Source organism: Corylus avellana, chromosome 2 (genome assembly GCF_965113065.1).
Source record: "Corylus avellana chromosome 2, dhCorAvel1.hap1.2, whole genome shotgun sequence".
Classification (NCBI taxonomy): domain Eukaryota; kingdom Viridiplantae; phylum Streptophyta; class Magnoliopsida; order Fagales; family Betulaceae; genus Corylus; species Corylus avellana.
Window position 1 is genome coordinate 41667266 of NC_142491.1, and position 16396 is coordinate 41683661.

Genomic DNA, 16396 nt, shown 5'->3' on the forward strand with positions numbered 1-16396 from the left:
CAAGGGCACGATAGTCATTTAGGTAAAATCATCTCACAGTAAAACAGAGTACCAAACGTTACTTGCTTTTCAGACCAGTCTTTATTAAAATAAATCCCCTCAACTTCCCATTAATTACCCATTTAACACTCTCTCCACTCCTACAACGCTGAATACACTACACCCTCCTCAGTCTCACTCCAGCGAACCCTTCGCCTTTCTCTCTCTCAACTTGCAGACAGACAACAATGGTGAAACCCATTATCATTGTTGCACATTTCACTACCTGCCTCTTCATCCTTCACTTGTTTCACTCTAAAGCTTATGCAAACTCAGATTTGGAAGCTCTATCGGCTTTCAAAGCCGCCTCGGACACAGCCAACAAGCTTACGTCCTGGAACTCAACCTCCAACTCATGCGGCTGGTCCGGCGTCTCCTGTCTCCACAACCGAGTCTCGCGGCTCGTCCTCGAAGACCTGGATCTCCGCGGCTCGTTCGAGCCCTTAACCGCTCTGACTCAGCTCCGAGTTCTCAGCCTCAAGCGTAACCGCCTCTCCGGTCCTATTCCCGACCTCTCCAACCTCACGGGTCTCAAGCTTCTCTTCCTCTCCGGCAACGACTTCTCCGGCGAGTTCCCGCCGTCAGTACCTACTCTCTCCCGGCTTTACCGCCTTGATCTGTCGCATAACAACTTGTCCGGCGAGATTCCGGTGAAGATTAATGGTTTGACCCGCCTCCTCACCCTTCGGCTCGAGGAGAACCGGTTTTCCGGATCGATTTCCGGCCTAAACCTCCTGAATCTGCAGGATTTCAACGTTTCCGGCAACCAGCTCTCCGGTGAAGTACCCAGATCCCTATCGGGTTTCCCCGAGTCCGCTTTTGCTCAGAACCATGCTCTCTGTGGGTCGCCGATGCAAAAATGCAATAATATTTCGACCGACCCAACCAGACCCGGATCCGACGGAGCCATTGCCTCTCCGTTAATGCCGGCTACTAACCCAACCACCATAGTAGCATCGTCACCGAGCTCACTCCCTTCAAGCTCTATACCGTCCAAATCGGCCAACAATCACCACGCTCGAACGTCCAAGTTAAGCCCAGTAGCTCTAATCGCCATAATCCTCGGCGATGTGTTTGTCCTGGCCGTGGTCTCCCTCGTCCTCTACTGTTACTTCTGGCGAAGCTACGCGACCAAAATGCGGGACGGCAAGCGGTCGAAGCTCCTGGAGAGCGAGAAGATCGTGTATTCGTCGAGCCCGTACACGGCGCAGCCCGGGTTCGAGAGGGGCCGAATGGTGTTCTTCGAGGGGGTGAAGCGGTTCGAGCTGGAGGACCTGCTTCGGGCCTCGGCGGAGATGCTGGGAAAAGGTGGGTTCGGGACGGCGTACAAGGCGGTGCTGGATGACGGGAATGTGGTGGCGGTGAAGAGGCTGAAGGACGCGAGCGTGGGAGGGAAGAGAGAGTTTGAGCAGCACATGGAGTTGTTGGGTCGGCTCAGGCATCCTAATGTGGTCAGTCTTAGGGCTTACTACTTCGCCAGGGAGGAGAAGCTGTTGGTCTACGATTACATGCCCAACGCCAGCTTGTTTTGGCTTCTTCACGGTATGTTTCCGTTTTTTGCATTTGCATTCTCTTTTTTCTTCCCTTGTTTAATTCTGTTTGTTTGCCAAGAAAGTAGGCAGATTAGTCATTCCGCTAGTTAAGTTAGATATTTGTGTTCATTGATTTCCAAGAGTTTCGCTTTGCATCAATTTTCCTGCCATTTCTATGCAACCAGCCGTTATTCTAATTTAGTATTTTATCAAATACCTCTGATTTTAGAACAAGCATTCAATTGTGAACCCGTTGGTGGTGGCGCTATGGTTAGGATTAGTTCGGGTTGGTGATCAGAATGGTACACGTGGGGGCATGTGAATCAAAGATAAGGTAGTCGTTGGCCCCAATAGGGTTTTAGGTGCAGTTATTTGGATGAACTTGGACCGTTTGAATGGAGCTTGCAGAAATGCGAGGTCCGCCAGGCTGTCGTACCTGGGGATAGTGAGTGAAACTTTTTGTGCTTTGTTTGGTTTGGTTGGTTCCCTTTTCCTTTTTGTTCTTTTCCTGCCAGTGCGTGAGAGCTATGTAGCCTAAACCATGTTAGCATTTGACCACATCATTCCCCACGACCTAGGTCCGATTAAATATTTCTTTATAGTGTCTAATCCGTAATTCCATTGAAATTAAGGGGCTGTTCATATTGGTGACAGGCAATCGAGGACCTGGGCGAACCCCATTGGACTGGACCACGAGGTTAAAAATTGCAGCCGGAGCGGCTCGAGGGCTAGCCTTTATTCACAGCTCATGCAAGTCTCTTAGGCTCACTCACGCTAACATCAAATCCACCAACATCCTCCTCGACAGAACAGGGAACGCACGCGTCTCCGACTTCGGACTCTCCGTCTTCGCCGCCCCCGCCTTGACGGCCCCACGAGCCAACGGCTACCGTGCTCCCGAATCAGTGGACGGTCGGAAACTCACCCAGAAATCCGACGTGTACTCATTTGGTGTCCTTCTCCTGGAGCTGCTCACGGGGAAATGCCCTTCCGTGGTGGACAGCGCTGGGACCGGGGGCGGTTACGGTGGTGGGGTCGTGGACCTTCCAAGGTGGGTCCAGTCCGTGGTGAGAGAGGAATGGACGGCTGAGGTCTTCGATTTGGAGCTGATGAGGTACAAGGATATTGAGGAGGAGATGGTGGGGCTGTTGCAGGTTGCCATGTCTTGTACTGCGGCCTCCCCTGATCAGCGGCCCAAGATGTGCCACGTAGTCAAGATGATCGAGGAGCTACGTGGGGTCGAGACGTCGCCGTGTCATGACAGCTTGGACTCCGTCTCCGAGTCACCTTCCTTGTCCGAGGACACGTGCGAAGCGAGCCAGTAGTAATTTTTTGGAGAGGAGTTTATATGTGATAAACTACAACTATTGGGCTGTCTCTGTAAATCATGGGTTTTGTATTGTTTATCGGCATTCTAAATTTTTTTCCCTCTTTTATTTTTTTGGTTTTCTAATTAAAGGAATTGGGAATGATCTAATACTGAGTTTGTGAGCGCTTAGGCTCCGTAATAGAAATTAGCTAATTTTGGGTTTGTGGTTTCCAAGGTTTAATGCAATTTGTTTCATTATGATGTCTAGCATGCATGATATGGCTCCAATGAGAGACGTATAATTAGCTAATTCTTGAATGATTGATGAGGACCCATTACACAAAATTGAATTTGGATTTGATAGCCTACTTTCTATATGGTAAAGCTAAGCCATCATTTGTGGATGATACACTATATATATGTTCAATTTTTCAACAGTTTCTTGCAAGTTTCTTTAAACCCTTACTTGGATTAGAAGATATCACAAGTGTTTATTAATTTGCTTATAGGAAATTATGAAATTTCGATTATTTGAATGAGGATGTGAAAGCTGCCAGTGATGATCATATCATTGTTGGACAAAGTTTGTTTCAATAGGTGGAAGAAACATGCCGGATGGGCGTCGTACAACTTTTTACAGTCCCATCTAAAACGCAAGCGTTTAGAACCAGCAAGTGGGCCTCAAGAAGATGAGAAATTTTAAAAGGAAATAAACAAAATTATTACAGTTGAATAACGAATGGTTATATATATATATATATATATATATATATATATATATCAAGTGTTTCTAAAGCTACCTGTTGAATTCCATGAGCTTTGGTGCAAACCTCAAAAGCCTATCCAAAGCACCAGGGGAGAACTTCCGGGCAAACAAGAAGCAAATGTTTGTGGTATTTCCTCTGTACTTGCACTTGCTCCCACTCCTCAACCTCCTCAAGGCCTCAACGGTAACATCTGTTCTCAAAAACTTAGCCGGGTGCGCCCCACCCTTTGACCAGTCAACCCAAGTCAAACTCCTGTTTGAATTCGTCTCCCAGAACTTGATGCTCACAAATGTCGGCAAGTAATGTTCGTCGGCATAACACGAGCCGCGGCAATGCTTTTGAAAAATCGGGAAATACTTCTGATCGGAGACGACTTCAACGGCAAGCTCTCGATCCATCTCGAACCATTGGGACCCCTTCCTCCATTGCTGAATCTTGATCGCCGGGTACATGTGGGAATTGTATCGCCCACGTCCGACAGAGCTGGGCTCATCGAAAGCCATTACAAAATTTTGGGTGGAGTTGATGAGGTAAGAATATATGGTGGAGAAGTTGAACAGAGGAATACAGGACTCAGAGAGAAGAACAAAACGCTGGTTGGAGAGATCGAGAAGGGCATTGGCTAGCAGGCGGCGCTCAGCCTCAATCATGTTCACCTTACCCCATTCAACTTCCTGCATCATATAATTACAAAAAAAAGATCGATGATTAGTTAAAAAGTTTGTTAAAACAGAGGATGCGGCCCCTTTATACACATCAACCTTATAGCTGACTTTTTAGATATTTTCAGCTTCAAGGGCAGAAGAAATAAGATATTTTTAACTTTTATCAAAATTTGAATTCAAGTAAATAATGACATAGAGAATAAATAGGGCTAGACTACATTGTTTTAGGCAATTTGCTAATGAGCTAGAACAACTAACCCGACTAGGAATTCTTCGGCCGTGAAATACTGGACTTTCAGGATCTGATCCGTTGTAGGATGGATTTGAGTGCACGTAAATTGAGTACAACCCTTCATGGCCCTTGAAGAATTTCTCCCACAGAGGAGCCATAAACACAGGTCCCTTTGTCAAGAACAAGAAAGCAACCTTGGGAACTCGATCAAATGGATACTTGGGAATCCGGGAAACCGTTGAAGCTCTCCATAGCAGTTCCTCTTCATTCATGTCATGCATAGCTTTAGGCGGCTTTAGGTACTCTGTCAATCCTATGCGAACATGTTCGGCCTTCAAATTTGGCTCTAGCAATTGCGATGATGGTGATGATCGTGAATTAGCAGAAAACGAGAAGTGGGTGAGTTGCAAATTAAAGGAGAAGTCTTTGAGGTAGAAACTAAGTATTACCCCAAAGGTTAAACCGCATGCAAAGAGGAGGAAATAAGAAAGGATGTTGTGTAGGTGTAACTGGACATTAAAGAACTTTGAAACAGAGGGTACTCTGTTCTGGGTTGGAGCCTTCATGTTGGAAGAGAAAGTATTATTTTCTAGAAAGCTCAATTGCTCAATTGGAAGAAGTTCAACTCCTTTTTTTATGCAGAGGGTTCTTTTCTTTTAAGAGAAGAAATATAGAAAAAAATAATGAGTTTGTTAGGTATATCTCTATCAGCTTTTCTGTAGATATTAGCAGAAAAGTAGTGATAAATTAAATTTTCTGATCATAAACTACAATAAAATAAAAGAATATGCAGTGATTATAACAAAAACAGAAATCTGAAATACAAACAACTTAAAGAAGAAAAAAATCCAGAAATATGGAAGCTGAAATTGTGGAGAGAGAGATTGAGAGAGAGAGAGAGGAGATAGAGAGAAAGAAGAATGGCTGGGTCAAGCCTATGCGTCTGTCTTAAATCAGTGCGAATACGACAAGAGCTATCTAGATAGATGTTGCTAGCTGGTGGCCTTCTAGACCGTCGATTAAGACTCTTCCACCCTTCCCCGGCAGTTTCACTCCTGTTTCCCTTTCTCCATGATAACCATATCACTTGCCTGCCACTTTTGACAATCTTTTTGCTGGTTCCAATACTATCCTTGCTTTCCAAAGAGACTCTTAAATCTAATTCATTTGCCAACACATTAGTAATAGCAAGATTGTTGGAAGAAGCAATTCTTTACTAAAAAGCACCCGGCTTTAATTTTGGTGCCGTGTTGGCGTCTCTTTGGGACCAAACGACGTTAGGCGTTTCTTGTGGACTTTGACATTTTTGTGTTATGTAGGAAACAAAAAGTCTCAGTTAACCTTGGCCGCCAGTTATTAATCCTCCTCATTATAAGAAAAGAAACGTTACGTAGTTTCCGTGTCCATGGCTCCTAACTTTCTCATATTGATTTTATGACATTCAAATGCTGTGGATAATCAAACGGCAAACATGAAACACCCACGTGTTGAGAACCCACTAGGCTCCCCATTCCTTAGAAGACAAGTTTGACCGTGCAAACGAGAATTTTGCATGGGATTGCTGCAGCTGCCGTTTTGATGTCTACACTTTCTATGCATGGAAAGAGAATTAACTGATTGATCCCTCGCCTTAACGGTATTTGAAAATCACTACCAATTTCGCACCCGTCTCTTTGCTTTCTTTCTCTTTTTGAACCTTCTTTTGTTTCTTTTCACTTCAGTCAACAAATAATACTTTTCAGGTTCAATCTCCCGCGTTTGTCGACATGATTATTCACATAGAAAAAAAAAAAACAAAACAAAACGAAAAGGCATGCACGACGATTGACGAACGTGATATTTGGGCCAAGACGGCGAGGGTTTTGACCCGTTGATTTTATTTATTTTTAACATTTTTCTTGTAATAATTTATGATAGCAATAATCAAGGATGGAACTAGGGGCGGTTTTGAAGTATATCATACGGTGTCATTTCATTTAAATTAGTAATAAAATAATGCACAGATAAATAGATAAAATCTAAAGACTTATATTGATCATACTATAAATAATAAATAATTATTAAACAGATGGTGTCATTTGATTTAAGTGATTATTATAACTAATAAAATATTACTAAAACATTATAATAAATAAATAAAACTTAAAGACTTGTGTTTTTTTTTTTTTTTTCTAGTCAATACGAAAAGACTTTATAGATTGGTACCGTAAATAATAAAACAAAACGCTCAAAAAAAAAAAAAAAACTCAGGTCAATTAGCTAGTCATGTCAAGTGGATCCCAACAAAGTTAACAAACCAATTAAATTGACACATGTACCTTAATTTTCGGGGAGAAAAGTAGCTCATGAGTATCTGTTTATTTCGTTTGAATTCGGAGGGGTTCGATGAATTTGGATAGCATTTTACGAGATCCACTTCTAGCTCAACCAAAAAAAACATAATAAATCAAAGTATATAGTAGATTATCTACCTTAATTCCTCAATTTATTTATTTATTCTTTCTTTTCAAAATTCAACATTAAAATGAGGATTATAATTTTACTAAAAAGAAAAAGATTATCATGAATATGACATAATAGGTATCCTGGTGTGATAAGAATATTCTCCCATTCTAAAGTGGAGGAGCCGTCATTAACTTGATATCACATGTTCCATTTGAGATTAATGCTTTTTCAAATAAAGGAGGCTGCGGATGCATGGAATGGGGCTTGTAATCTCACACTGTGCCTGATGGACCCATTTAACATCATTAATGTCCAAGTAAATCATAGGATTGTGCTCAATTAAATGTCAAATATTTTTCCTTATGCTCCCCATTATTTTAGTTTTAAAATATTATAATGCTTTTTACTCCCCAATCACACAGTCAGGACTGTCCACTATAATGAAGTGGTATTTAATTTTCTTCCCCCACACTTAAGGCGGCCGGTTTGAGATTAGACATATATTGCAACCAATTGGATGATTACTTGTCCCTAAGGGATAGCTCAATCGACTGTATGTCACACATCATGAAGCGATGGTCAGAAGTTTGAATCCCCCCTTCCTCTTTCATTGTATGGACATGTCAAAAAAAAAAAAAAAAAAATTGGATAATCTCTTGGGTTTTCTCCACCCTTGTTTGGAAATGTTAAATTCTTAATTTAAATAATTAAATTCATTATTTTTTATTGGCTCAAACTTTTAAAATAAACAATGATTGTCTTAAGTTTGAATCATATCTTCATAATTCACCTCCTATTTCAATTAAATATTCTTATTAAAAGAGAGTTTAACCCCTTAAATAAGAGGGTGTTAAAATATTTATTTAATTATTTAATTTATCATTGCTTATATTAAGCTTTTAGAATAAGTAGTTATTTCTAGCCGTCTCTTTTCTCTCTAGCCGCCAGAAAGAAAAGCGAAACCCTTCAGCCACATAGGGGAGGAGGGTTGGCCGTTTGGCAGCCTCCCTCCTCCCCTCGTCCTCCTCACTCCGGTGCTAGCTATTTACCTGATGCCCTAGCCCCGGTGCCTCCTCTCTTCCCCTTCCTTGCCGCTCCTTTCCCCCTCCGTTTTTCTCCCTTTTTGCCCATTCCCTGCCGCTTTTCTTCCCCCGCCTTCATTTTCTGCAGCGGGCTCCTTGGCCTTGTTTTGGCTCTTTGTGGGTTCGGATTTTGTCTGTGGTCGCCGCCAACCTATGTCACCGCTTCGCTACCCGCTATTAGGGTTTTCTTTCATGCGTCCCCACCGCATTGAGCTCCCACGCCCCTTACGCGGCGGTTTTCGGTCTGCACGGGTCCAACTCCCTTCCGGCTACCGTCTTCCCAATTTGTGCTCATTTTCCCTGTTTTTTTCCTGTTTTGGTGGCTCCTTGTTGTTTTTTTCTTTTTTTCTTGTTTGTGGTTGTTTTCAGGTCCTGCTTTGCAGGTCTTCTGCGCCTGTTCGCTGCCCACCATCCACTATTGGGCCTTTTGACGCGTCCCCGCCACGATGAGCTTCCAACGCTCCTTCGGTTTTCAATTCCCGGCGTGTGCATGATCGGAGTGTGCTTTTTTTTTTTCTTGTTTTATTTCCCTATTTTGTTGCTTCTTTAAGATGTATTTGTGTTTTGGCGTGTGTTTTTTCCTTGTATTGTTTAATTTCCATGTTTTATTCGGTTTGTAATAAGGCTCTTTCCCCTCTCACTTGATCTGTCGCCTTTGGATTAATTAGTTTTGGTCCAGGCCTTTGGATTGTGGATGTGATCTTTATCCTGGCCTTCGGGTCGAGGAGGAAAAGTTTCGGCATGAGAGTCTTTCCGCTCTCAGGGTCGAGGAATAATTGCTATCCATGCATTTTGTTGAGTCTGTCTGTCACAGATCTAATATTAAATCTGATTTTAGTCATGAGTTAGCGGATTGATGTCAAATCTTGTACTAAACCTGGTAATCTTATAACTTTATGCTATGGTTGCTTCAGAGCTTTGCTCTGTGATGTAAGAGTTTTATGCTCGTGGTATTATTGAATGAAATGTTATATTTTTCTAAAAAAAAAAACAAAAACAAAAAGAATAAGTAGTTATTTAATGTAGTATTAGAGCTGAAAAAAAAAATTAATTAATTAATTATTTTCAGGACCTTACAGTGTGATCGTGGTACATACAAATGATTTATTATTGTGGCTAAATGATTTAAAAGAGGATTCATCAAAAAAAAGAAAAAAAAGGATTTATATATAAGAGGCAGACCAAGTGGGAAAGTGCTCCACTATCTCCACATGCCCTCAGTGCGCGCGAATGTGCCATGCATGGTAAAAGGAAGCAAATTGTGGTGATATTCATCATTTTCTCCCAATGTGCGACATGTATTTCGGCCATACAGTGTTGGAGCTATCCTTAGCAAAGGCTCTAGAGTGTTTGCTTCAAACTTCCTCGCGAAAACGAAGCAAATTGTGGCGGTGCTACCATTATAAATATTAAATACAATTAAAGCCATCTCTCACCCGATTCAGAAACGTTTCGGACATATGTCACATATCCTTCCCCTCAAACCTTGTACGGTGCGACCCACCTCTGGACCAATCAACCCAAGTAATATTGCTCCAGTTTGAGTTCATGTCCGGGTGAGTTTTCGTCACAAGGGTTCCCAACTAACTAGTGCTCATCCATGTAACATGGAGGCTTGCAATGGTTCTTAAAAATGGGGTAGTATTTCACATCCGATACTATCTCTACCGCCATCCTCTACCAAACTTCGAACCACTGGTTGCCTTTATGGCTTTATGCCAATTGGACAATAATATGGTTGGCCACATTCGTTTATTGTAATGACCATGACCTATGTGCCATGGGTCGCAATGGCGGACCTACATACACTATTAGGGGGACGAGTGTCCCTCCAAACTTTTTTGAAACTCTACTATTACCCTTCAAATTTCACTTTTTGTCCCTCCGAATTACTATTTCGTCCCCTCAGTTATTTTTTGTTTATTATATTAGGGACAAGGCTGCACTTCTTTGTTGATTATATGATATTTATCTACTAGGGAAAGGCTGCACTTCTTGTGCTGTGTGAAAATTAGTTGTTTTTTGCTTATTATATTTGAATATGACAAACAGTGTGAAAAGACTCTGAAAATTTGTAACTTAAAAGGCTTCTTCTGCCTTCTTGTTTATTTTATTTTTCTACCAATAATAATAAAATGGTTAGTTAAGAGGGAAAAACTTATTTTTCATGCCTTAAAAGTTTTATAATTAAAATAAAAATAAAAAAATAATAATAAAAAAAAAACCTTTATATTTTATCTTTTTGTTATGAACTAAATTTAGTTCAGAAGCAAATTTAGCACAAAATTAGGGGCTTAAAAATTTAAACATTCAACTAAATTTTTTTTTTTTTTTTTTTATGACATAGACCCTTAAAAATTAGTTTTTTTTTTTTTGGTCCCCTCACTCAAACTTCTGGTTCCGCTCCAGGTGGGTTGTTGATTGAGGCAACAAAAATTTGGTTGGAGTTATTGTTTGTGGAAGTTGAATAGAGGGATGCATGTTTCAGGGAGCTAGTAACGTTGAAATTAAATCAAGTAGGGCATTAGCTAATAGGTGCTTCTCCAGTGATTCGTATTAATCATTGTGGGTCATCTCCTTTCATTGGCTGCAAAATATAGTTGCAAATTAACGTTGAAATTTGCGTAGAGAAACTGGATAAAGATTTCTATCAAATTACGTAATTAGTACAATTCAAATAACTAATGGTAGATAATTCCAATCCAACAAAACTTGACCAACTAGTTAATTAATGCATGGGAAGGAATTTTTTTTTGTAGCGAAGCATATTTAATTATGAATGGGAGAGAATACAATAAATTTCTAACTTGGCTTGGTATTCTCCTGGCCACTTGTAAAACACTGAGGATTCTGGTGGTTAATTGGTTATTTTGAGTACCGAGGAAGTATGGATGTAAATTGAGTAGAAACCTGCATATATGCCCCTTGAAGAACTTTTCCCGGCAGTCTCCCCCTAATTAAGAAGATGAATGCGTCCGATGATTATAGGGGTAACCAACCCATTAAACACTAATAAGATTTAACCTCTTAATTATAGGAGTCAAGGAAAGATTTCAAGTGTTCATGCGACTCCCGGTCTTTCACTAATTAAGATTTCGAATAGCTGTCCAGAATTCAAGTTGATTATGTTTTGCTTAGGATTATGTACGTCAGCTTATCGATCCAATCATATTTTGATTAAAAAAAAATTCCAAGCTTATTATCCAATTTGTTTCGTAATTTATGATGAAAAATGATTCCCTAATTAACTGGCTAACCATATATACCCACGAAAACGAAGGGTTAGGAAAGCTCATCAAATTTGTTATCAAATTGATTTATCAATTTTTCAGAGGACTTCATGTCATCGCCGAAATTGTTCGGAACCATAAATATTCGAACAAAGAAAGGATTTTTCAATGCTGAAAAATATTTTAATATTTAATTTCAATTCAACGGCTTAAATTCAAAAGAATCGCGACGTTCTTTGGTGCAATTGGTCTCGATCTTGACTAAGATATAAATATATCGTGTGATCAATTTTAATTGATGTTTGACGCTGACATAGCAATAATTCAAAGCTAGGCGTGTATTTCTAGAAATGGAGAGAGCCATGCAAACCACATAAAGTATTTATATGTAGTTTCCTTTTTTAAGTTTAAGAAAAATGTCAAAAAAATCACAAAAGCTTACTCACAACAGTCTCTTTATATTTCCCTTAGATATTAGGATTGTTACAGTACAACCCAATATATATGGTTGCACTGTAGCAATCCTTGTGCTTAAAAAAATAATAATAAAAAAAAAATTAAAAAAAAAAAAATCATTCTCTCTCCTGAATTATTAAAAAAGTAGAGAAATAAAGAACTAAAAAAAATAAAGAAGAGTAAAGAAATAATATTTAATTAGTATAGGGAAGCTATTTGTAGAGTATATGTAGATAGGGAACTAAGTAAAAAGTAGTTTTGATCTTTTAAATGTAGGAAAAATGACAAAGAAACTGCTGAGAATGTTCCTAGTCCATATGTAGATTAAGTACAATGAAATGTCTAGCAATAATTGATATTTGATGCTGACAAAGCAATAATTCAAAGGCGTGTATTTTTAGTAATGGAGAAAAGCCAAACCCAATATTACTAGTCCACATGAAAATTAGGTACAATGAAATGTCTATAGGGGTAGAATTAGGATTTTAAATGTCGGGGGAACAAAAAAAAAAGGGGGCTGTAAAAATTTGCTTTTAAAAGAATTATAGAAATATTTTTAAAAAAAAAAAAATTGGAGAACATTTTGAGTCTTGGGGGACTGAAGCCTCTTCCACTCTTAGCCGTTTATCGTGCATGCAATATAAGCAATTCATTGCACTCGATCCAAATCTTGATAATTCTTTGTATGATGGTAAAAATCTCATATAATTATGCCAATTTCTGGTAACTTAACTCATAATTATTAGATCAAGGGTCTTTGATCATCTTATCTGAAAACTAATTGATGTCTAGTGAAAGAAGCCAAAGTCTTTTATGGCATTCGAAATCACACTTCACAAGACATGTTCTAAGAGCCGTTCACGACATTATATTGTTGTATCTCAACGATAACCATAATCATGATAAGGAACTTTAATCTTTTGCAAAGACAAAGAATAGTGTTACTACAGGTTTTAGAAGCCATTTCATGGTGATGATCTCTACATTGTGCCTAATGAAAAGTAATCAATAATCACAATTTTCGTCCTTAAAATATTGAAACAAGTAATTTAGAGTACACAATTCTTCGTTGGTGGTAGCGTCTTGATGACAGTTAAGAGACGGGTGGTGGTGGCTGCCGATCTGCCTACCCCAACTCTCCCCACTATCATAGCACTAACGTCTCTATCCTCTCAAATAACAAGGAAAAGATGGAGAAGATTGAAAAATTAGAGTTCTCAAATTTCTAGTGTCCCACACAGACAAGAGCAAAGACACTCTTACGAGGCTTCATAAAATTGGATGTTGGTTGTAGTTTGTCCCACATCGAAAAATCCCCCTCCCAAAGCCAATACCCTCCCGTCTTGACAAAAGATCCCACCCCTCCCTCTCTGCCTCTCTCTCCATCTCTCTATCTGGAAATGGGTTACCCGAGAACCCTTCTTTGTCTCTCTATCTATCTCCTCGCTCTTTCATCCTTCACCACCGCCGCCCTCAGCGCTCAGCCCCGCCCCGAGCGGCTCGTCCGCCAGCACAGGCCAGTGAGTGGAAAAACACCGGCCTGCAGATGTATTCGATGACCCAGTTGTACTTTTCTTTGGTTCTCCCAGAGTTCCCGTCTACTGTGACCAAACATACACTTCGTGGTTTCCGATTGGAAAAGGAAGAACATTTCATTTGTTATGATTCACAGGTGACGGCATTGCTCGAGGTCGCAGAGGAGTTGAGGTACCCGATCAAGATAGCTAATTCCAACATAGCCAGTTCCTTGGCAAGGTAACGACGCGTGCAGTGGTTGGAGTTTCATTACCTGCGATTCGCAGAGGAAGATTATCAAAGTGGATTTCGGGAAACAGGGTTTTGTGGGTACGATCTCGCCGGCCATTGCGAATCTGATATCGTTGAGAAATTTGTGTCTGAATGATAATAATTTGACCGGTTCCATACCGGATAGTTTGGCCACCTTGCCGGACCTGCAGCTTCTTGACGTCTCGAACAATAACCTTACTGGGTCGATACCGAAATTCACATCGACGGTGAAGTTCAATGCAACCGGCAATCCGTTGCTTGGGACGACTACTCCGAGCTCTGGAAATGGTGGAGGTACTTTCGTCTCCCCCGTTATGATTGCTGGTATAGTCATTTAACGAAATCACTTTCTAAAAAATAAAGTGTGTTCTATCTGCAAGCACTTCTCTCAACAAAACAAAAAACAAAAACAAAAAAATTCAAACACTTTTCTTTGTATAAACGATTTTTTATTTTTTATTTTTTTCTCATAAAATATTTAAAACTCATTTCACTTTTATATTGTACCAATCAATTCTTATTACAACTACACCAAGAAAAATAAAATAGAAAAAAAGCTTTGCCAGACGTACTCCTTAAAATATATTTTAGCGTTTGACTTGTACAGAAAATTTCAATAATGAATTCGAACAATCTCCAATGGTAGCGACTCGACTGGCGAGTCGGTGGCCGGTGGTAGATTATAATTACCACGTGCCAGTGGATAATGAACTGCGAAAAAAATAAAAAATAATAATAATAATAATAAGTTCAAACATAAAAAATGATTTACGATTGAAAAAATATATATTTTACAAAAAATTAAGAATATTTTTCTTGATAACCAAAAATATTTTGGGTTTGACATGATTTGGAGTTGTGTACGGAGAAGAGAATTGCATGGGACTAAGATTGCTGTGAAGAGGAAGGAATCTGTGATAATATTTATGAGCAAATTTCTTTATCCTTTAACGTTTTATTTATTCCAAATACATGTTTTATTATCATTTCAACCAAAACTAATATTTTTCGCAACTTTTGATGCAGGGAGTCAGAGATTGAAAGCGATGATACTAGCATCAGGTAACATATACATCTTTAATCAAATTTCATGTTTATATCATTCCATCTGGTGGTGATCTATTGTATCTTCAAAACATATATTGCAAATCCTTTTTTGCTCCCTCCGATGGTTTACCTGGCTAATTATTTCATGAAAATGAGGTTCCATGGCTCGACTTTCTCCATTTTTATCGTTCTAATGATGTGCTCTATATGAAATCCATTGGAAGACTTCTAAAGTTGTTGTCAAGTGTTCAAACTTCTGTGTTGCATTTCTTTTTTCTCTTTTGGACCTATAATAGACCATTTTTCTTAGTTCATGATTTTCCTCCTAGGCTCCATCTTGGCAATCAAAACTTCTTCGTTTCTTGTATGGTGTCACTACAAGAAAATGTTTAGGATCACACTCTCAATGGGTAGTTGGAGTTATTCTCGTTTATGCACCACATAACTTCGTAATCTCTATTCCTTGATTACAGCCATTTTATTTGCTGGAATTGGAGTTGTAATGGTTGTAATCTGCTGCTACTGCTTGAGGAAAAAGTTCTCATCTAATAAAATTATTTATTTTTGGAAGAAGGAAAGTCTAACCCACCAGACTGTCCAAGCTTTTTTAAGGAACCATGGACCTCTTGCTATTAGAAGATACAACTATTCAGATATCAAGAAAATGACCAACTTTTTTAAAGATAAATTAGGTGAAGGGGGCTATGGTGGCGTCTACAAGGGAAAGTTACAAAATGGTTGTCTTGTGGCAGTTAAGGTTCTCAAAGAATCAAAAGGTATAACGAAGAGGAATTCATTAACGAGATTGTAAGTATTAGTAGGACCTCACATATTAATATTGTCTCTCTTATGGGCTTTTGCTTTGAAGGTTCTAAAAGAACTCTCATATATGAATTTATGCCTAAGGATCTCTCGAGAAGTTCATATATAAAAAAAATCCCCCAATGATTGATCGCCGATTAGAATGGACAACATTACACGAGATTACACTTGGCATTGCTCGAGGATTAGAATATTTCCATAAGGATTGCGACACAAGAATCGTGCATTTTGACATAAAGCCTCACAACATTCTTTTGGATGAGGACTTTTGTTCAAAAATTTCTGATTTTGGCCTTGCAAAAATATGTCCTAAAGAAAATAGTATCATATCAATGTTGGGTGCGAAAGGGACAGCAAGATATATAGTTCTGGAAGTATTTTGTAAAAATTTTGGAGGGATTTCTCACAAGTCAGATGTTTATAGTTACGAAATGATGGTTTTTGAAATAGTTGGGGAAAGAAGGAATATAGATGTCGAGATTAATAGTACCAATGAAATATTTTATCCGCATTGGATTTACAAAAGTCTTGAACAAGATAATGATCTGGGATTCCAGGGTCTTATGAATGAAGAGGATCACGAAAGAGTAAAGAAGATGATAATAGTGAGTTTGTAGTGCATACAGACGGACCCTTCAAGCCGGCCACCGATGAGTAGAGTTGTGAATATGTTAGAAGGAAGTCTCGAATCCTTGCAAGTACCACCCAAGCTTTTCTTGTCTTCGCTAGAAGATTCTTCAACAACAACGGAATCACTACAATATGATTATGTAATGCCCTAAAATGCATATTTTCTTTAGAAGGAAATTCTAATATTGAGCAGTAACTAGCATCTTTTGTAAATTGCTTGAATTATTAGGTGGATGCATCTTTTCTTTATAAGGAAATTTTAATGTTAAGTAGTAAGTAGCATCTTTTGTGAATTTCATCGACTATTAGCTTGTGGATCGAAGTGCATTACAGTTAAAGACTTAAACTAACT

General features: G+C 39.2%; 2 protein-coding genes and 1 pseudogene across 2 annotated transcripts; 2 read left to right on the forward strand and 1 right to left on the reverse strand.

Moving 5' to 3' along the window:
- The first annotated feature begins 134 nt into the window (after positions 1 to 134).
- Positions 135 to 3106, forward strand: LOC132181625 (leucine-rich repeat transmembrane protein kinase family protein). The gene is made up of 2 exons (XM_059594880.2): positions 135 to 1581; positions 2226 to 3106. The coding sequence occupies exons 1-2, from the start codon at positions 228 to 230 to the stop codon at positions 2894 to 2896; spliced, it is 2025 nt and encodes a 674-aa protein (XP_059450863.2). The 5' UTR covers positions 135 to 227; the 3' UTR covers positions 2897 to 3106.
- Positions 3107 to 3650: 544 nt separating this feature from the next.
- LOC132181632 (glycosyltransferase BC10) lies at positions 3651 to 5393 on the reverse strand. The gene is made up of 2 exons (XM_059594885.2): positions 4571 to 5393; positions 3651 to 4321 (listed from the first exon to the last, which is right to left on the reverse strand). Exons 1-2 carry the CDS (start codon positions 5108 to 5110, stop codon positions 3677 to 3679), a joined length of 1185 nt encoding a protein of 394 aa, XP_059450868.2. The 5' UTR covers positions 5111 to 5393; the 3' UTR covers positions 3651 to 3676.
- A 9665-nt stretch (positions 5394 to 15058) lies between these two features.
- Positions 15059 to 16196, forward strand: LOC132172584 (PR5-like receptor kinase pseudogene; annotated as a pseudogene).
- The last annotated feature ends 200 nt before the right edge of the window (positions 16197 to 16396 follow it).